Genomic DNA, 21965 nt, shown 5'->3' with positions numbered 1-21965 from the left:
TTTAAAATTAGTAGTATATTGATAACTAAAATTTTTATTATTTTAATATAGTTTGAATGAATTTCTTACTCCTATCCGGCAATTTAAGAGTGCATCGCGTTGAAATTCTTGGTCAACCCAGACATCTAGCACGTGAAGGTGTCATTGGTAGTGTACGCTACCATGGAGATGCACTAATTGGATAGAGTGTTGCGACAATTCGGGTTCAGGCAATTGACTCAAGTGGCACTCCAAAATCTCGTGATTTGCATCGTTTGACTTGCGGGGGAGGACGGATGGGAATTGGACTACATTCCACGCCTAATATATCAACATATGGAATAATAGGTACGAGTTTTTACCTACTCGTGAGGCTATTGTCGCTCTCAAGTTAGCCTACTAGTCGGAGTACACGTCTTGGTTTAGGATCCATGGTAAGCCATATTTGCTAGGTGAAGAGGCGAGGGGCAAGTTACCGCATACGAGGAGGCCATGACAAGCGCCTAGAAATCTAAGGCAAGAAGGCCACGATGGAGCCGGCCGAGGTGGGTCTATTGTCTAAACCTACGCAAGAACTGATATTAATAATCCTATCACCAAACTTCAATATGACACTCTTTCAACTTTACTTGACTTTGGATTGAGCCCAAAAAAATTTCTTTTCAATCAATTCGCATCTATCCAGGCTCCATAAATCAAGTCTGGAACCCTCTCCTAAAGTTGCTCGCAGACATCTCTCCAATTAGTTGCGACAACTGACCTAATCACTATCGGCCCATCCACCGGTAACTCGAGCTGTAACTACACATCCTTGAGTGTGATAATAAGATGGAATGTGTGCATCTCGGGTCTCCATCTTTCCTCCAACGCGCTTATAAGTATGGGGTCCAATTTACACCATCTACCCATACATGCCATATGCAAAAATCTCGCATCTCTCAAGTATGGTCCGATTAAAGACCGGGGGTTAAAATTTCGTTGAAATAGCCGTTGGGAGGGGGGAGACATTATAATTTGACCATTGGGGTGCGGGGTAGGCATTGTGGAAAACACTCATTTTCGTTCTCTCTCTCTCCAAATTTGGCCTAATCCAATAAATTTTAAAAAAATTAGTCTAATCAGGTAATTTTCCAAACATACCGGCATTTATGGGTAATTCTCCGTTGCAGCTAACATGGCTCCATCACTTAATTAATGCATGTACATGCTTTTGTGGAAGCCAATAAAGGCCCTTCTCAGTCATCAGTGTTTTTCGGAATTTCCTTAACATATATATCAAATAAAGTATTATTTGGACAAATAGATAAAAGTGGGGTAAGCAATCGACCACCTCCACATGTTTTCTTTTCTGCTTAAATAACATAAAGTGGAGCAATCGACCTCTGCTTAAATGAAAAATAGCATAATATCAAGCATGATTTTCATATAATATTAATAAAATATCATTACAAAACAACAAAATAAATTAAAATAAACCCTCCCGTTAAACGCATCTAGGAAATAACCAAGAAAAATTGTTCATCTCGTGCTTATGCAAAGTCAAACCAATTTCAACCCCCCCGCTCCCATCTCTACTTTCTGCCATGGAAATAGCTCCATTCTTCTCAATGGAAACAATTACCACCTTATGGGGTTTGCCCCATCCAAAATCTGTTCCATAAACACCAAATCGAGGCGAACCTGCAACAGTTATAATTTGAAGGTTTGACTCAGATGCTTCTTTAAGAACATCTAAACTATATGATAGAATCTTTTCCATTCCTTCAAGAACCCATCTCTCCATTAAATCTTTAACCATCCCACTTGCTTTCTGAACAGCAAACACAAACCCGTTTTCATCAAGGAAATCCCTTGCTTTCGCCATTACAAATTTAGGTCTATTACAGTTTCCGAAATAGTTTTGTGAGACAAGAGGGTTTAATAGTGGCCTGCAATCAGCTGTGAATGCGAAAGCAACTTTTCTGTCTCCATCTCCTCCTCTAGCTTTCACCATGCAAGTTGTTACATAAGCAAACCAAAGCACAAAAGTTGATAGATGCACTTCTTTCCCACTAGCTGGTAGTTTAGGTAACACCCTTTCTCTTAACTTTTTCAAATCTTCACGAGTAATCTCAAATGTTGCTCGAACTAGATCTGATGCTGCTCCTCCTCCTGCACTTGTCGTGATTTTCAGGCTTTTCTTACTTGTATCTGAATCTGATCCGCTACTAGCTAGCCACTGGTTCAAATATAACATGTCAAGTCCATCAGGACCTTTGACAACAGACCTGTCGAAAAATGGTGTTAGCTCAGGTGGTAAGGGTGAGTTCTCTTCGTTGCCTTGCTTGCATATATGAGCCCAAGATTTGATGAACATGGTTGTGGTTTGGCAATCAAGAACTGCATGGTGAGCTGTGATTCCTATGCAGAACCCCTTATTTGGGAACAGGGTTACTTGCATAGCTATAGCTGATGCCGAAACATCTGAAGTTACGAGGTCAGGTTTGAGAGGATGCAACTCAGCAGCATCATAGACCCCGTCGCTGGAGAGGATGTTAAAGTCGGCATCGGAGTGGGCAACTGTGAGGGAAACTCCATCGTTTGGAGTGTATAAAATGATGGGTTTAGGTTCGTTTGGTGGCCACTTGAGATTGCCAGCGAGGGGGAGGTAATGGACGAGTGTGAGAGAAAGAGAGCGCTTGAGTTTTGGGAGGATAACTGAGTTGAAACAGGCAGGGGTTAACTCGTCGAGTTGGTAAAAGAAGAGGCGCTCAACAGGAGGAAGCTTGAACCAGAATATGTCGGAGAAAGTGAGTGGAAGACGGAATTCAGTCGTTGATTCTGGTGAGTTAGAGATTGGGGCAACTTGGGTCACCTCGAGAATTTCCATTCTATTTCGTTGTAATCCTTTATCATAATTGTTCGAGTATTCGTTTAGGCTATGTTTGGTTGCCAATACACCCCTAATCGGTGGGCCCACTTAATCCCATGTTTGGTTGGGTGTATTGCCCTAATACGGGCCTATTACGTTACGTACGCAATCCTCATTTTCTCTGCTTCAACGCTGATTTCCAATCCCTTCCAAAAGAAAGGATTAGCTAATCGGTGTCTGTTTTACCCTTCCCAGCAGAAATCGTTCTCTACCCCACCCTCTCCCTCTCCCTCTCCCTCCCAACATCAACAGAAGTTGCCACCGAACCAAACCTCCACCCGCTCAGATCTTTCTCCGACTTTCATCTTGGCATCTTTCACCAACATCAACAGAAGCGGCAAGTGCTTCTTCTCTTTTTTACTTAATTTGGATTTTTAATTTTCTTCCTCATGATTGTTTTGTTGACAAAAAATAAATTTGTGTTCTTCAACTATGGTGGGTTTTGTCTGTTGAAATTAGGGTTTTTTTGGGGATAAATTATCAATTCTCCTGCATTATCATTCTATCTTGTATTCTTCAGTTGTCTGTTGAAATAAGTCTAGTTTGGAGTAGAAAGTTAAAAATGCGTGGATTAGGCTTCTGTTTTTTTCCCTTTATTTCGCCATTCAAACTTCATGTGTGGTGAAGCCGTTATATAATGATAAAGTATGATTGAGTTTATAATGTCGTAATTACATGGTGGATTTTAATTTCTAAGCAAGAAGTTCTGTGGCTGAACTTTCTGTTTTGTCGTGGCCAAGCAGGAGTTTTAATTGTGAAATGGTCTCTGAGGATACTGTCCATGCATTAAAAATGAACAGCTGATTAATAATCTTGACAACTGCGGAGAACTTCTGATCTATTGCATTCTCATTTTTTGGAGTTTCTGTTTCATTAGATCAATTCATTTTATACAACTTTTCTTGCTTTTGTTTGAATATTTGTTTTATGCTGTTTCTCTTTTCTTGGATTTTAATTTTGATCTAAAGTCACTTGATTTTTGGATTTTAGTTTTGATCTGAAGTTACTTAAAAAGTAGCATCTATAATCTTCAAGATGTTCGATTTTCAGTATTTCTGGGTCTTATTATGGCTTGTTTGTCGAGAAATTCTAATGTGTGGTTTTGGATATAGGTTTAGTTGAGGCAAAAGTACCATGTAACCTTTTAGTTGAATGTTTTACATGTGGAGTAGTGTATAATCTATCATATGTTTTACACACTGCTGGGAGGTACTTAGTTAAGCGTTTTAGAAAGGCTCAGTGCCCCATTGTTGAGAGGCTTACAAACTCATTGATGATGCATGGCCGAAACAATGGAAAGAAACTTATGGCAGTCAGGATTGTGAAGCATGCTATGGAAATTATTTATCTCCTGACTGATCAGAACCCAATTCAAGTCATTGTTGATGCCATTATCAACAGGTGGCCTATATGACCTTTAAGAATTTCCTTTTTCAAATGTATCACTAGCTGACTTTAACCTTTAAAGTAGCAGATGATGTTAATTAAAACATCTTCCAATTCTGGGTTATCTTTGTTGGATCAATCTTTGATAATCCTTGTTGATTTTTGATTGATATAACAGTGGACCTCGTGAAGATGCTACTCGTATTGGTTCTGCTGGTGTTGTGAGGCGTCAGGCTGTTGATATTTCTCCTCTTCGTCGAGTGAATCAAGCCATCTATCTCCTCACCACTGGTAATCGTGAGTCTGCATTCAGAAACATTAAAACTATCGCTGAATGTTTAGCTGATGAGCTTATTAACGCAGCAAAGGGATCATCTAACAGGTAAATAACAGCCTTTGAACTCCCGTGTTTGAACCTTATTTTGCTTTGAAACTAGGAACTGTCCTTGCAATCCCATTTATTTACGACAGCTTGCTTCATCATTCTCGTGTTGTTTGTGCAGCTATGCCATCAAGAAGAATGACGAAATCGAGAGAGTTGCCAAGGCCAATCGTTGAGGAATTGGTAGGACTTTGCATAAACCATGGCAGTGGACACTTCTGTTTTTTATTCAGTACTTTATAAGTTACCTATTTTGTGTTCCGAACATAATATGAATGTTCCGTTATTTAAGTTGAGATGTTATTGAAGAAAGCATATCCTGTTTTGGTTATATATGTTGTACTTATTTTGCCATGGTTTGAAGCTGTTGAGTTCATCTTTGCTGCAAACAAAGAGATGAGAGTGCTTGATGTGGTTGTTTTGACCACATTAAATCGCCCTGCCTGTTGCTGATAATTAGTACTTAAAAAAGAGACAATTAAAGGAAGAAATCAAATTGAGTTTTTCCAATTATTGAGCAGATGAAATTATACAAGTCTTTCAAAAATATTGTTTTGAATTTCTAACCCAGCCAATAGAAGCAAAGAAAAAAATATTAATTGGAGCAATTGTACAAACTTCTATTTGAAGTTAAATACAAAGGCCGTAACACTATTGAAATCAAGCCTTTCAACCTGCATTAACAATGGAAGAGACTGCAGTTCATCAACGTCAAATTTTATATGTTTTATGAACATGATTCTCTCTATCTACAGATAAAGAAAATTTTTTTGGAACTTTATACTACAAAAGTCGATTTAATAATCCCCGTTCTAATACTGCTTATGTTGTTTGGCTTGTTTCAGTTGGAAATATAATTTATTAGTTATAATTATTTTAAATTTTATTAAATCATATATTTTAATTAAAATATATTTAATATTAATTATTTCAAAATTTCTTTTATAGTATCATATATTATGATTTGAGTAAATTCATATAAGAATATTAATTATTAAGAATTTTATTAAATTATATATTTTAATTATAATATATTTAATAATAATTATGTTACTTTATATTTTACAGTATCATATATTATGATTTGAGTAAATTCATATAAGAATATTAATTATTAAGAATTTTATTAAATTATATATTTTAATTATAATATATTTAATAATAATTATGTTTAAATATGATTAAATTATTTATTATTGATATTAATAATCTTATTAAAATTTAAATAACAATAACAATAATAATTTACCAAAACAAATTTCTTCTAATTATAAGAATTTTATTAAATTATATATTATTAATTAAAATATATTTAATAATAATTATGTTTAAATATGATTAAAATATTTATTACTGATAATAATAATCTTATTAAAATTTAAATAACAATAACAATAATCATTTACCAAAACAATTTTATGCTAAGGGTATTCTAGTCATTTTAGTTTTTTTCATTATGCTATTACACCTCTATTCCATTCAACCAAACACAAGATTACTATTACGCCTCTATTCCATTACATTCAACCAAACAGTGGATTAGCTATTACACCTCTAATCCAATACACCTCTAATCCCAATACACCTCTAATCCAATACACCTCTAATCCAATACAGCGAACCAAACGCACCCTTAGGGTCAAGAGAAGTATTGTGGTGGAATTTTGGTTCCTCATTTCAATTATAAATACGATTTTAATTAATAAATTATTATAAAATTATAAAAAATTTGTAAAATTTGGCTTAATAGTTGGTTAATATTTATTAATTACAATGATGTGGAATACACATAGATTGACATGTATATGTTGTATTAATTTTTTATTAATTTTTAAAAAATAAAAAATTTTAAAATATTTTTTATAATTTTAAAAAAATTAATTAATTATTAACGTTATAATTCACATATAAGTTATCTATTAATTTTTTTTTATTATTTTAAGTGATTTGAAAAATAATATAAATTTAAAAATAAAATAAAATAAAAGGTTAAAAATATTTTCTATTTTAAAAAAAAAAACATTGTGTCACAACACAAAAGATCAAAGTTGGGCGGATAAGATGGGAACTTTGAAAAGGAAGGAAGAATGAATGAATGACGCTTATTGTTTCAGGGGGATGAATCCAGCACGAAACTTTCTCCGTTTTTTCCAAACCGTGAAGGCTACGGGCTCCACACACTATATAACACGTTTTATTCAATATAAACAAAGGCACCATCCAACTTTTCTACCAAAAGATGAAATTTTTAGTGATCTTACCATTGCGTCAGCTAACATCAATGTCTACTTTTTAAAATACTTATATTTTCACGTGTATATATGATGGGAGAAAAAAATGAAAAAAATTTAAATGAGTGCCATTAATGTATCAGGTAGAACCCTTTTGAAAAAAAAATGTTACCAAAACAAAAAGTTGATAAAAATAAAATCTCAATTTCATAAATAGTTTTTCCTTCAATTTATTTTTGTAATTAATTTTTTTGTAAAAAAAGCCTATTTTTAACTATTATTAAATCTGTTTATTAATTTAATATAAATAATTTTCATATTTAATCTAAATATATTTTGTACTTATTATGAATTATTATTATAAACAAAATAAATGTGTTTATTCACATAGGTGAGAAAGAAATTTAGTCTATACAAAAGTACGAGTTTGAAAAACTTTTGAACTGATAAATATAACATTTATGCCTCACTTGGTTACTAGTATAATAACATGAGGGGAAAATTTATCATTTGCAAATATAACTCATTTCGTTATCTTTATCATTTTCATCCATTTCTATTTATTTGATTCTACATACAATTCATTTTCAGTTTCAACAAGCTAGCAAATGGACCGATTGGACATATGAATTAATGCTCAAATGATTTATAATTAAATTTCAGCTTTTCGCCTATTAATTATAAACTCATTTAATCACGAAGTCATTCCACTATAGTATCGTGACTGGGCTAGCCCTAATTACTTACCATTACGAAAGCTACTTAACCAGTGTTCGTTCAATGACCTTGTCATAAGTGTGTTACCCTCATAGGATATCCTTAATCTCATTGGGATAAATCTATTCTCCCAATGTGATCTTATTTTATCTCATTGTAACCATTACATCTTCCTTCATGAAAAGTCAATTACTATCAAATAGTAATAAAGTCCTTTATCACAAAGATAAACAACCCGTGATAACTTTTACTTTTCATCTATCATGTCATGTCTGTGAGAGGATATCATTTACCTATTTAGTTGGGCTATGAATTCTACTATTGTAAATTATGCTACATATTGTAGAAGTCATATACCCAACACATTAGCTTTCGGTTCCTTAAGTATTTGAACTGTAACACTCCTAACCCGTATCCTTCCCCAGAATAGGGTTATAGAGCATTACCAGAGTTTACAAATTAATTTTTAGACATTTTATTTCATCAAGCATTCATATTTATAACCAATCAAAATCAAAACATTTATGAGCTAACATTAACCAATTTAACTTATACAATAACCAGAATCAAATCATCCAAAATTTCCGATAGAACCAATGGATAATGTGATATATCTCCAACCCAATTGAGCTTCCGATAATCATTTCAAAACATCCAATAATAATTCAATTCCAAACACACATATATATAATATTCATTACCAAATAGCATTCAATTCAATTAAAATTATACAAAATATAGTTCATACGAACTTACCAGGCTAAATTGCAAAAATACCAAAATTCGGGGACATTTTGAAAAATTTCTATTTTTCTCGAATTTCCACCCAATATTGATCTAAATTAATATTTCATTCAATTTAGTAATTTAAATAATAAAACAATTCATTTCATGCAATTTGGTCATTTTTTGACATTTTTCCAAAATTGCCCCTAAAGTTTTACTTTTATTCAATTTAGTCCTTGAGCCCAAATCATGCAAATTAACCATTTGAAATGCAAATCCATGCTAGCATAATATTCATAAATTTATTTTCCTCCTCCTCCTCTCCATTCCACATCCTTAATTTACATAACATGCTTATAAGTAACATTATCTATAATTTCACTATTTTCTTGTAAATTTATTCAAAGCTGTCCATTTGAGTCATAGTCACTAAATCATTTATATCTTGAGATACAGAAATCCAAATTAAGATCCGTTAATTTTCCCTGAAACTAGACTTACATACCTTCTTGCCATAAAATTTTTAGAATTTTTGGTTCAGCCAAATAGTACAGTTTATTTTTTAAAGTTTCCCCTATTTTGCTGTCTGACAGTTCCGACCACTCTTCACTAAAATTGAATTATCTAATTGTAAAGAATTTAGATGATGTTTCCGTTTATTTAATTTGAAAATAGATTCATTAAGGATTCTAATCATATAAATTATAACTCATAATTATTTTTCTTCAATTTTTGATGATTTTCCAAAGTCAGAACAGGGGAACCCGAAATCATTCTGACATTGTCTCACAAAATTTATTATATCTCATAATTTACAATTCTATTACTTACACCGTTTCTTGTATGAGAAACTAGACTCAATAAGATTTAATTTTATATTTTATTAATCTTCTAATTCAATTCCCACAATTTTTGGTTATTTTTCAAAGTTAACCTACTGCTGCTGTCCAAACTGTTTTAGTGTAAAATATTGATTACTAAGTTTATAACACTCTTATTTTCTTTCTCTACACTATTTCTCATCACTTTCTCTTATTTTCTCTTCACTAACATACCAAGAACATAAAACCTTATATAATAAAACTCTACATTAACATCAATTTCATACCTTTTCAATAATATCAAACTCAAAAATATATTGAAATCTTGATGTTCTTACCTTGCTCAATTGATTTCAATCTTTAACTTGATTTTCTCTCTCCTCCAGCTTCTATTTCTTGAATCTAACTTGATATTCTAACTCCCCATAGTCTCCTTGTTATCTTTCTCTCTTGATGGATATGGAAATTCTTTTGATTTCTAAGTGAAAATGGTGAATTTTTATAAAAGGACCAAATTGTAAAGAAAAGAAAGTTTCTTTCTTTCTTTCCTCTTCATACGTTGGTTGCATGGGGAAGAAGATGATAATTCCTCATCTTTCCTTTCATATATATACTAAATAGAATAATAATAAATTAATAAAATATCATTTAAAAATCATATTAAAATATTAATAAACTAATATTTATTTAATTAATTAATCTAAAATATCACCAACATCATCATCGCCTTCTAGATCATCATCATCGCCTTCTAGATTTCTCTCTCTTCTAATTGACCATTTTTCCCTTCATAATCTTTTAAAATTCCATCATTGAGTCACACTTAATTTGGTAAAATTACGATTTAGTCCCTCATAATTCTTATCTTATTCAAGTTGGTCCTAATTCATCCATTTTCCTTAGTTTCTAGATCATTCCACCCTTAAAATATTTACACCTTTGGTCCTTCAACTTTTTCATATTTACACTTTAACCCCTCAAATTTTGAGTATTTACTCTTAGGCAACAATACTTTTCTCACTTTTGCGATTTAATCCTTCATTGCATTAATATGTCATAATTTACTTCTCAATGTTGACATAACTCAAAATTTCCCTTTTTGTTACTTTATTTCCTTATTTTACTATACCAAGGATAATATCTTACTGTAGAAATTTTCAAAATATTACATTTGTGGTCCCGAAACCACTGTTTCGACTAGGCCCAAATTCGGGCTATTACATGAACTTAGACTTTGTAGTCCTTAACTTTAGGGAAAATTAGTAAATCCACATTCTATTGGGTAGGCCATTTTTTGCCACTTTTAAATCGACTATCGATCTCGAGCAAAATGAGGTTATTATAAAAATCGATGACAAAATAAAAGCTTTCAAATGCAACCTCAATTCCCAAAATGAGGAATCAATAGGGGAGGAATGTTATGCCTTATTCAATTTAACCTATAACAGCCTCAATCGAGGATATCTCTTCAGTTGTGTTCGTGTAAGAAACCAAACTACGAAGAAATGTGATAAATGGCGAGATCCCAGAAGAAGTGGAATCAATTGGAAGGGCAACGATGGTCGTGAACGACGATTGAAGTCTATGGTGAAGTTTAGAAAATTGTCGGACATGTCCAGTAGCACGACATAGTATTAACCATTGAACTTTAATAAACTTGTAATGTAACACACCTAACCTGGTTCGATTTTCGGACCCGAGCTACAAGATGTTACAACAGTTAACAACATCTATCATCCAAGAATTCAACTTAAATATCAAATTAAAACATCAAGCATTCAACTGCATCATTGTAATATGATTTACAACCAAAACCGAGCCTTAATTGAGCTTACGAAGCTTTTAAACCAACTCGAAAACAAATCATGACTAATTTGAAACTTTTATGAAATAATAAGTAAAAAGTAAAAACATGGGTCACACTGTAGGGTGGCCAGGCCATGTGACAGGCTGATGCCCTATAATGCTAGAAGACATGGTTGTATGTCTAAGCCGTGAAACAAACTAAAGCCATGTAAGACTGGGTCACATGGCTGTGTTGCCAGGCCGTGTAACAAACTGTAGCTGTGTGGACCAATTAGCACCTAAATTAAATAGACCACATAGCCATGCCATATGCCCATGTATGGCACACTATCCTGTGGCAGACTGTGTATTAGACTGTGTGAACCTAAAATACCTTCTAAACCAAGCAACAACATCCTAGGTTCACTTAAGCCACAAGTAAGCATTTAACCATTAATCAACCTGATCAAAAACATAAAAATATATTCCAAAACCACACCTTAAAACATCCATCCTAAATGCCTAACCAATATGCCACACTTGGCACCTCAATTGAACCATTTACAATCACACATTCATCATCATTCATACCAAAAATCACATACCTAAACATTCTCACATAATCATCATTTCAAATACCAAAACATAGCATTTATAAATACTTGCCTTAACCTTACCTTATGGACCACATAACCTAACTTAACCAATTTAAAATCTACTTCACATAAAGTGTTACATAAGAGCTCAAACATATAACATCTAATGTATTTACATGCCATACCTATCCATTCCATAGTACCTTATAACCTATGGAGCAAGATCAAAGAATTTCATATAAATAGACTTTCATATCCATAAAGCTACCAACTTAGCCAAAATTCCAGTTTAACATTCATGTACTATTTCAACCCACAACTTGCATATATGTACATTTGAAACCAAAACACCTATTTACATGCCATTTATAACCTATTCCAAAATGGATAAAAATCTACCAAAAGAGTTGACAGATAGTGTGATTCTCCAAAGATGATCCAATTGATAACACGAATCCGACAATCTACAAGGAAGAAAATGAAACAAGTTAAGCTTACTTAAAGCTTAGTAAGTTCGTATAAAATTTAAGCACAACGTACCTGACATTTCATAATTTACTTAATGCAAATAACATACATACTTATTGTTCCATAATCACCTTATATCTTTCACAACATAACCAAATAGGTTAGTACATCATTCCATACTATCTATTAACATGGTATACACATGAACCATAAATATAACACCGATACAAAGTGTAACACTCCTAACCTGTCTCCGTTGCTGGATTAGGGTCCCGAGGCATTACCGACCAAAACACAACTCAGAACAGTCTTTCATTTTAACTTATGCACAAATTATATTAACTCAATCCAAAAATTTTTAAACTCGAATAATAACTAGCAGCTAAATCATATAATTCACATTCGCACATATAGATCACTTAACCAACTAAAAACCAATTATGCTTTACTACTTTTAATACATAAGCAATTTATGCTTTAAAATTTAAACATATCAATATTATTTATTTAATCACCTATTCGACCCAATTAATATACATCATATCATAATACATATACTATATAACTCCAATAGCCGAACCTTATGACCCAAGATCATGGCACTCTAAAATTCAATCAATCAATACTCTTAACCTTTTTAAAATTTGTACCAAGCTATCATACATCAATAAAATATTGCATGCTTTACAAACCCATTATTCGAACCTATTTACTATCATATTCATACCATTCAAATATTTATAATATATTCAAGCTTATATCATTACATCATATTTACAAAGCTTATGTCAAATCATCTGTTGCATATATTTATTTCATTAGCAAACTTCTAGCCATGCTATTTTATAAACTATGCATATATGCATACTAAGTCATAACAATCCATATCTTTAACTAATCATCAAATATATCATTTTATAAGACATATATACATGCGCATAACACTCTAAAACGAAGCCATTTCTAAATTCAAATACCAAATCATGGCTAACCCAATTCATTAACTAATTTATAAAAAAATAGCAATTTGTATGTTATGCATATGCGCACATTTACTTAGGTTAAGTTTTTCACACACCTTATTAGCAATACAAATAAAAAAAAACATAGGCAAGCTTCACTATACAGCCAAATACATTTGTAAACATTACCAACCTATGTGCATTATACCATAGTCACGTTAAACAATTTTTGAACATAAGCAACGATTTTAAGTACACCAATTTGCATGCTAATTATCATGCCCCAACACATAAACACAACAAATCAATTATCCCTATATTCGGTCATTAAATTTAGCTTCAAATGATCAAGCCAAACCATTTTAAAACATGTAGTTAATTAACATTTCAAATTGCAGCCAAATAACCATTACACCATCAATGATATACTCATCTTTCTGTCTTCTTACCTATTTATTCATTTTGAATCATGTCATCATATAACACACAAAATAACCACATATCATACTTCTTAAATATGCTACCTATAAGACCGAAAATGCATACACATCATTTACCACCTTCAAGCCAATTCATTAAACAAATTGTACATCCAAAATAAGTCAATAATAAGCCACACCAAATACTAATTTATCGTTTTATAGCAAAGTCATCACATAGCTTATAGATACATGCACCACGATTCAAATACACATCCATCTACTACACAAGTTATACCATAAAACACATTTCCATATGAGCTAATTTGTTGGTCGATTGTTCATCATACTTTTTATTACTCATTGTCGAATCATAAAACCAAACCCTTCAAGCATGTAAAACATAAAACATACCTCCAAAATAAGTATAAGTCATACCACATACACACAAGCCATAATATTATAATCAAGCCATTTTCACATGGCCAAACACATATACAAAATTCAAGGCCAATCAAAACAAATGCTAGCCTATACATGCCATAAGTTCATAATTCAAGTTTTAAAAATACAAAAATATCGTTCGATAGTGTGAGGGATTTCTTTGACAATCCCCAAGCTCGTAACTAGCTTCCAAAATCTATAAAACAACGAACGAGCAATCACACAGTAAGCTTAAATAGCTTAGTAAGTCATAAGCAAATAGTTTACCAAAGAACATTTATAATTCATACAAGTAGGTTGAATACTCCCAATCTTGAACACACATATATATAATCATATTTAAGTAATTAGCTCACATTTTCATGTTATACCACAATACTTACCTATACTTCCACACTTCATATAACTCAAACATATTTGAATCGTTTAATTCAAACTCACATTCAATTTTGTCGCATCATTTCCCGTTAAACCATTCGAAATAAAAAAGAATACTCGGATAGCTCAAAAAGCTCGTACAATGCCAACGTCCTAGACGTGGTCTTACATGTAATCAAATAACGATGCCACTGTCCCAGACAGGGTCTTACACGAAATCATATATGATGCCAATGTCCCAGACATGGTCTTACACGTAAATATCAAATCGATGTCAACGTCCCAGACGTGGTCTTACACGATATCACATATCGGAATCCTATGGTTCGTACAGGCTTTCGGATGCCGTAATTCAATTGAATTAAGCTCGTAAACAATTCTCCCATACTTAAAAATAATTTGGCATGTACATATATATTCATTAAAATTCAATTCGGCATTTATAACACATATACATTCAAATTTAACTACATTTATTTACTTACAAACTTACATCGTACGGACAGGAACGGATCGAAACGACTATTCGACAACCTTCGATTTTCTCCGATCCAAATCCGACTTCCTCTTTTCTTGATCTAAATAAATTCAAATTTGGCTATTTAATAACACATCTCATTTAATTCAATCCATAAACACCTAATTAGGGCATTTACACTTTAGCCCCCAAATTTCACATTTTTAACATTTTAGTCATTAATACAAAAATACACTAAATACACAAAATTCATCAAAGCCATGCCTTAGCCGAATCTTCCTATGGTCCCTATCAGCTCATATATTTCATTCATTTCATATTTAAACCCCAAAAATTTCAAATTTCACAAATAAATCCCTAATTTAGATTTTTATAAAAAAATCACTTAATTAAACATGATAATCAAACATTAAAGATTTATTTTTTATCATCAAACAACAAATTCATCACATTATCAACAATGGAAAATCTCAAATTCATCATCAATTTTGAAAATTAAAGCATGGGCTAGGTAATATACAAAGCAACGATCTCAAAAAAGTAAAAATTATCGAAAACCAAACAAAATCCATACCTCAATTTAAGCTTCAAAGTGCCGAATCTTTAAAGCTTTCAAATGGTTCTTTTTCTCTTCAATATTTGGCCAAAAGATGAACATGCATGGCCATTTCCTATTTTGTTTTATTTTAATTACATTTTATTATCCATTTACCAATATAACCTTAATGATTTAATAATAAAATCATATAATGCATGCCATTACCGTTCATTCATGTATTCAATGGCTAAATTTCATTTTAAGGACTCCATAATTAATTAATCAAAGCAATTAAGCACTTTAACAATTAGAATGCCACTTTTACAATTTACGCGATTAAGTTTTTTTTTATAAAATCGAGCATACAAACGATAAAATTTTCACACAAAATTTTCACACATATAAATTAACATGCTGTAGACACCAAAAATAATATTAAAATATATTTCTAACTTGAATTTGTGGTCCCGAAATCACTGTCCGACTAGGGTCTAAACCGGGCTGTTACACAATACCTAATAATATGGTCACTGATACATAGTACCTGATCAATATAATCACTGGCACATAGTGCTTGATAAATCCTAATGACATGTCATTTGTATCTTAATCATTCACTAAGCTCACACGGGCCTTAACACAATTCTCATACTATCTCCATCATTATAACACCACACCGAGGACTACTTAGCAATTTTCCCTGAACTTTTACCTTTTATTCACTTTAGTCCCTAAATTGAAACTTAATTTTTTTTTCAAAATTAAGCCCAAAACCCTTAGGCCTAATTCATCTTTACTCTTTTACAACCTATAATTAATGAAAGTTTACAAGAATTTCATGCTAAATTTAATATTTTATTGTTTTAGCTCCTAAACTTAAAAACTATCCAAAATCACTTTACAAAATAGTCCTATTTCATCATCAAGCTTCAAACTAAAGAAATTAATATTATAAAACACATATATTTAATTCAATTTCCTTCACTAACCGTCCAATAACCTTAAAAAGGGTATAATTACCATTTAGATCCTTAAACAAACATTAAACACGCATTTAGCTAATAGCAATCAATAGAGATTAAGTTTTACATCTTTTACGATTTAGTCTTGTTTCCTTAATTAACTAGCCAAACGTCAAAATTTACCAAACCAAACTTCAATATGACACTCTTTCAACTTTACTCGACTTTGCATTGAGCCCAACAAAATTTCTTTTCATCCAATTCACATCTATCCAAGCTCCATAAATCAAGTCCGAAACCCTCTCCAAAAGTTGCTCGCAGACATCTCTCTAATTAGCTGCGACAACTTCCATCCACCTGTAACCCAAGCTGTAACTGCACATCCTCGAGTGTGATAGTAAGATGGAATGTGTGCATCTCGGGTCTCCATCTTTTCACCAACGCGCTTATAAGTGTGGGGTTTAATTTACACCCTCTACCTAACGGGCCATATGCAAAAATCTCGCATCTCTCAAGTATGGTCCGATTAAAGACAGAGGGTTAAAATTTTATTGAAATAGTCGTTGGGGGGAGCCATTATAATTTAACCGCTGGGGTGCGGGGTAGGCATTATGGAAAACACTCGTTTTTGTTTTATTTCTCCAAATTTGGCCTAATCCAATAAATTTTAGAAAAACTAATCTAATTAGGTAATTTTCCAAACATACCGGCATTTATGGGTAATTCACCCCTGCAGCTAACATGGCTCCATCACTTAATTAATGCTTGTACGATGCTTTTGTGGAAACCAATAAAGTTGCTCGCAGACATCTCTCTAATTAATGCGACAACTGCCATCCACCTGTAACCCAAGCTGTAACTGCACATCCTCGAGTGTGATAGTAAGATGGAATGTGTGCATCTCGGGTCTCCATCTTTTCACCAACGCGCTTATAAGTGTAGGGTCCAATTTACACCATCTACCTATACGGGGCCATATGCAAAAATCTTGCATCTCTCAAGTATGGTCCGATTAAAGACAGAGGGTTAAAATTTCGTTGAAATAGTCGTTGGGGGGGAGCCATTATAATTTGACCGCTGGGGTGCGGGGTAGGCATTATGGAAAACACTCGTTTTTGTTCTCTCTCTCCAAATTTGGCCTAATCCGATAAATTTTAGAAAAACTAATCTAATTAGGTAATTTTCCAAACATACCGGCATTTATGGGTAATTCACCCCTACAGCTAACATGGCTCCATCACTTAACTAATGCTTGTACGATGCTTTTGTGGAAACCAATAAAGGCCCTTCTCAGTCATCAGTGTTTTTCGAAATTTCCTTAACATATATATCAAATAAAGCATTATTTGGACAAATAGATAAAAGTGGGGTAAGCAATCAACCACCTCCACATAGGGGTGTTCATTCGGTTAACCAACCCGAAATAACATTAACCGAATTAATCGACCTTTCAAAATTTTTAACTGTTAACCGAACCTAAATTTTTTCGGTTAATTCGGTCGGTTAACCGAATTAACCGAAAATTATGTCTTTTTTATTTTTGGTTAAAAATTAACCGAATTACCCGAATTAACAGAATTAACCGGATTACCCGAATTAACCGAATTAACCGAATTGAATCACTACATAATTAAATTATTTTTAGACTTTTAGACTTTAGTTTTAGTTTTAGTTTTAGAATTTTATTTTTATTTATTAAATTATTTGTAATTTTTATAATTGGGTTGGGCAATTGGGTTGGGTTGAATACTTGGGTTTGGATTGGGCTTAGATGAATAGTGAGCCTACTTATATATTATAATTTTATTTATTAATTTTTTTGATTAAACTGAAAAAATTCTGTTAACCGACCAGTTTCGAACCGAATTAACTGTTAATCGAAAAATTAAAAAATAATTAACTGACCCCGACCGAAAAAATTCGGTTAACCGATCGATTAACCGAATTCGATCAATTAACCGAATTTTTTCAATTTTACCCGAATTTTGAACACCCCACCTCCACATGTTTTCTTTCTGCTTAAATAGCATAAATTCTGCTTAAATGAAAAATAGCATAATATCAAGCATGATTTTCATATAATATTAATAAAATATCATTACAAAACAACAAAATAAATTAAAATAAACCCTCCCGTTAAACGTATCTTGGAAACAACCAAGAAATATTGTTCATCTCGTGCTTATTCAAAGCCAAACCAATTTCAACCCCCCCGCTCCCATCTCTACTTTCTGCCATGGAAATAGCTCCACTCTTATCAATGGAAACAATTACCACCTTATGGGGTTTGCCCCATCCAAAATCTGTTCCATAAACACCAAATCGAGGCGATCCTGCAACAGTTATAATTTGAAGGTTTGACTCAGATGTTTCTTTAAGAACATCTAAACTATATGATAGAATCCTTTCCATTCCTTCAAGAACCCATCTCTCCATTAAATCTTTAACCATTCCACTTGCTTTCTGAACAGCAAACACAAACCCGTTTTCATCAAGGAAATCCCTTGCTTTCGCCACTTCAAATTTAGGTCTATTACAGTTTCCGAAATAGTTTTGTGAGACAGGAGGGTTTAATCGTGGCCTGCAATCAGCTGTGAATGCGAAAGCAACTTTTCTATCCCCATCTCCTCCTCTAGCTTTCACCATGCAAGTTGTTACATAAGCAAACGAAAGCACAAAAGTTGATAGATGCATTTCTTTCCCACTATCTGGTAGTTTAGGTAACACCCTTTCCCTTAACTTTTTGAAATCTTCACGAGTAATCTCAAACGTTGCTCGAACTAGATCTGATGCTGCTCCTCCTCCTGCACTTGTGATTTTCAGGCTTTTCTTACTTGTATCTGAATCTAACCCGCTAGTAGCTAGCCACTGGTTCAAATATAACATGTCAAGTCCATCAGGACCTTTGATAACAGACCTATCGAAAATTGGTGTTAGCTCAGGTGGCAAGGGTGAGTTCTCGTCGTTGCCTTGCTTGCATATATGAGCCCAAGATTTGATGAACATGGTTGTGGTTTGGCCATCAAGAACTGCATGGTGAGCTGTGATTCCAATGCAGAACCCCTTATTTGGGAACAGGGTTACTTGCACAGCTATAGCTGATGCCGAAATATCTGAAGTTACGAGGTCAGGTTTGAGAGGATGCAACTCAGCAGCATCATAGGCCCCATTGCTGGAGAGGATGTTAAAGTCGGCATCGGAGTGGGCAACTGTGAGGGAAACTCCATCGTTTGGAGTGTATAAAATGATGGGTTTAGGTTCGTTTGGTGGCCACTTGAGATTGCCAGCGAGGGGGAGGTAATGGACGAGTGTGAGAGAAAGAGAGCGCTTGAGTTTTGGGAGGATAACTGAGTTGAAACAGGCAGGGGTTAACTCGTCGAGTTGGTAAAAGAAGAGGCGCTCAACAGGAGGAGACGTGAACCACAATATGTCGGAGAAAGTGAGTGGAAGACGGAATTCAGTCGTTGATTCTGGTGAGTTAGAGGTTGGGGCAACTTGGGTCACCTCAAGAATTTCCATTCTGTCTCGTTGATTATGAAAGACCATATCCATCAACAAAATAAATTTATAATCCTTTAAATGTGATCATGATTATTCGAGTATTCGTTTAGGGTCAAGAGAAGTAAGTTTATTATAAGGATTGTGGTGGAATTTTGGTTCCTCATTTCAATTATAAATACGATTTTAATTAATAAATTATTATAAAATTATAAAAAAATTTGTAAAATTTGGCTTAATAGTTGGTTTAATTTTCTATTTAATTTTTCATCTATTTTAATTTCTAAATTTGAGTTGTTTGCCAAATCAACATAAAATAAATGAAAAAGTTAATATTTATTAATTATACTGGTTTAGAATACACGAATGTCACATTAGCTTTTCATTAATTTTTAAAAATTAAAAAATATTAAAAGTATATTATATTTTTAAATTTTTTTAAATTTTTTTAAAATATTTTTATAATTTTTTAATTTTAAAAAATTAATTAATTATTAATGTGATAATTCACGTATATGCCACATCAATAAAATTAACTATTAATTTTTTATTCATTTTAAGTGACTTAAAAAATTTAAATTCTAAAATTAAATAAAATAAAATGTTAAAATAACTTTTTAAAAAAACATTGTGTCACAAAACATTCCACAAAAGATAAAGTTTGCGGGATAAGATGGGAACTTTTATTCCATAAGTAAATTTTGGCGGCGCCGTCCAACTTTCTACCAATATCAAAAGAATAATTTTTTATTAATGTTACTTTTCAAAATATTTAGGCACGTTTGGTTCGCTGTATTGGATTAGAGGCGTATTGGATTAGAGGTGTATTGGGATTAGAAGTGTATTGGATTAGAGGTGTAATAGCTAATCCACTGTTTGGTTGAATGTAATGGAATAGAGGCGTAATAGTAATCTTGTGTTTGGTTGAATGGAATAGAGGTGTAATAGCATAATGGAAAAAACTAAAATGACTAGAATACCCTTAGCATAAAATTGTTTTGGTAAATGATTATTGTTATTGTTATTTAAATTTTAATAAGATTATTATTATCAGTAATAAATATTTTAATCATATTTAAACATAATTATTATTAAATATATTTTAATTAATAATATAATTTAATAAAATTCTTATAATTAGCAGAAATTTGTTTTGGTAAATTATTATTGTTATTGTTATTTAAATTTTAATAAGATTATTAATATCAATAATAAATAATTTAATCATATTTAAACATAATTATTATTAAATATATTATAATTAAAATATATAATTTAATAAAATTCTTAATAATTAATATTCTTATATTAATTTACTGAAATCATAATATATGATACTGTAAAATATAAATTAACATAATTATTATTAAATATATTTTAATTAAAATATATAATTTAATGAAATTCTTAATAATTAATATTCTTATATTAATTTACTGAAATCATAATATATGATACTGTAAAATATAAATTAACATAATTATTATTAAATATATTTTAATTAATAATATATAATTTAATGAAATTCTTAATAATTAATATTCTTATATTAATTTACTGAAATCATAATATATGATACTGTAAAATATAAATTAACATAATTATTATTAAATATATTTTAATTAAACTATATAATTTAATAAAATTCTTAATAATTAATATTCTTATATTAATTTACTGAAATCATAATATATGATACTGTAAAATATAAATTAACATAATTATTATTAAATATATTTTAATTAAAATATATAATTTAATGAAATTCTTAATAATTAATATTCTTATATTAATTTACTGAAATCATAATATATGATACTGTAAAATATAAATTAACATAATTATTATTAAATATATTTTAATTAAACTATATAATTTAATAAAATTCTTAATAATTAATATTCTTATATTAATTTACTCAAATCATAATATATGATACTGTAAAATATAAATTAACATAATTATTATTAAATATATTTTAATTAAACTATATAATTTAATAAAATTCTTAATAATTAATATTCTTATATTAATTTACTCAAATCATAATATATGATACTGTAAAATATAAATTAACATAATTATTATTAAATATATAACTTGAAAATTATATTCTGCATAAACATAATTAACTTATACTAAGAAAAAGTTAGATGAAAATGAAATTGTACATCATAATCAATATGTTCAAAAGTTTTACAACATCAAAAAGTTTGAACATTGATATTTAATGGTGAGAAAGAAATCTTCTGACCCATTCCAATCGGGCAACAGAAGGTAAACT

The 21965-nt window shown here is 31.5% G+C and overlaps 3 protein-coding genes across 3 annotated transcripts; 1 reads left to right on the top strand and 2 right to left on the bottom strand.

The window, feature by feature from the left end:
* Positions 1-1281: 1281 nt before the first annotated feature.
* On the bottom strand, positions 1282-2891 carry LOC107926444 (phenolic glucoside malonyltransferase 1). Its single transcript, XM_016857296.1, has one exon. It carries the CDS (start codon positions 2846-2848, stop codon positions 1463-1465), a length of 1386 nt encoding a protein of 461 aa, XP_016712785.1. The 5' UTR covers positions 2849-2891; the 3' UTR covers positions 1282-1462.
* Positions 2892-3867: 976 nt separating this feature from the next.
* On the top strand, positions 3868-4989 carry LOC107926394 (40S ribosomal protein S5). Its single transcript, XM_016857243.2, has 3 exons — positions 3868-4291; positions 4455-4658; positions 4780-4989. The coding sequence occupies exons 1-3, from the start codon at positions 4164-4166 to the stop codon at positions 4832-4834; spliced, it is 387 nt and encodes a 128-aa protein (XP_016712732.1). The 5' UTR covers positions 3868-4163; the 3' UTR covers positions 4835-4989.
* A 13250-nt stretch (positions 4990-18239) lies between these two features.
* Positions 18240-19901, bottom strand: LOC107926367 (phenolic glucoside malonyltransferase 1). The gene has a single exon (XM_016857207.2). The coding sequence runs from the start codon at positions 19733-19735 to the stop codon at positions 18320-18322; it is 1416 nt and encodes a 471-aa protein (XP_016712696.1). The 5' UTR covers positions 19736-19901; the 3' UTR covers positions 18240-18319.
* Positions 19902-21965: the final 2064 nt, after the last annotated feature.

This window comes from Gossypium hirsutum, chromosome D07, assembly GCF_007990345.1.
Source record: "Gossypium hirsutum isolate 1008001.06 chromosome D07, Gossypium_hirsutum_v2.1, whole genome shotgun sequence".
In the NCBI taxonomy this organism is placed as follows: Eukaryota; Viridiplantae; Streptophyta; class Magnoliopsida; order Malvales; family Malvaceae; genus Gossypium; species Gossypium hirsutum.
Note: the sequence above shows the minus strand (reverse complement) of the source record. Positions and strands in the feature narration are given on the sequence as shown.

Bases quoted from the DNA above. Each gene is read 5' to 3' on its own strand.
- LOC107926367 (XM_016857207.2), bottom strand. From the start codon at position 19,735: ATGGATATGGTCTTTCATAATCAACGAGACAGAATGGAAATTCTTGAG.
- LOC107926394 (XM_016857243.2), top strand. From the start codon at position 4,164: ATGATGCATGGCCGAAACAATGGAAAGAAACTTATGGCAGTCAGGATT. The intron at 4,292-4,454 runs GTGGCCTATATG...TTGATATAACAG, and splicing joins GTTGATGCCATTATCAACAG to TGGACCTCGTGAAGATGCTA. The intron at 4,659-4,779 runs GTAAATAACAGC...TTGTTTGTGCAG, and splicing joins GCAAAGGGATCATCTAACAG to CTATGCCATCAAGAAGAATG.
- LOC107926444 (XM_016857296.1), bottom strand. From the start codon at position 2,848: ATGGAAATTCTCGAGGTGACCCAAGTTGCCCCAATCTCTAACTCACCA.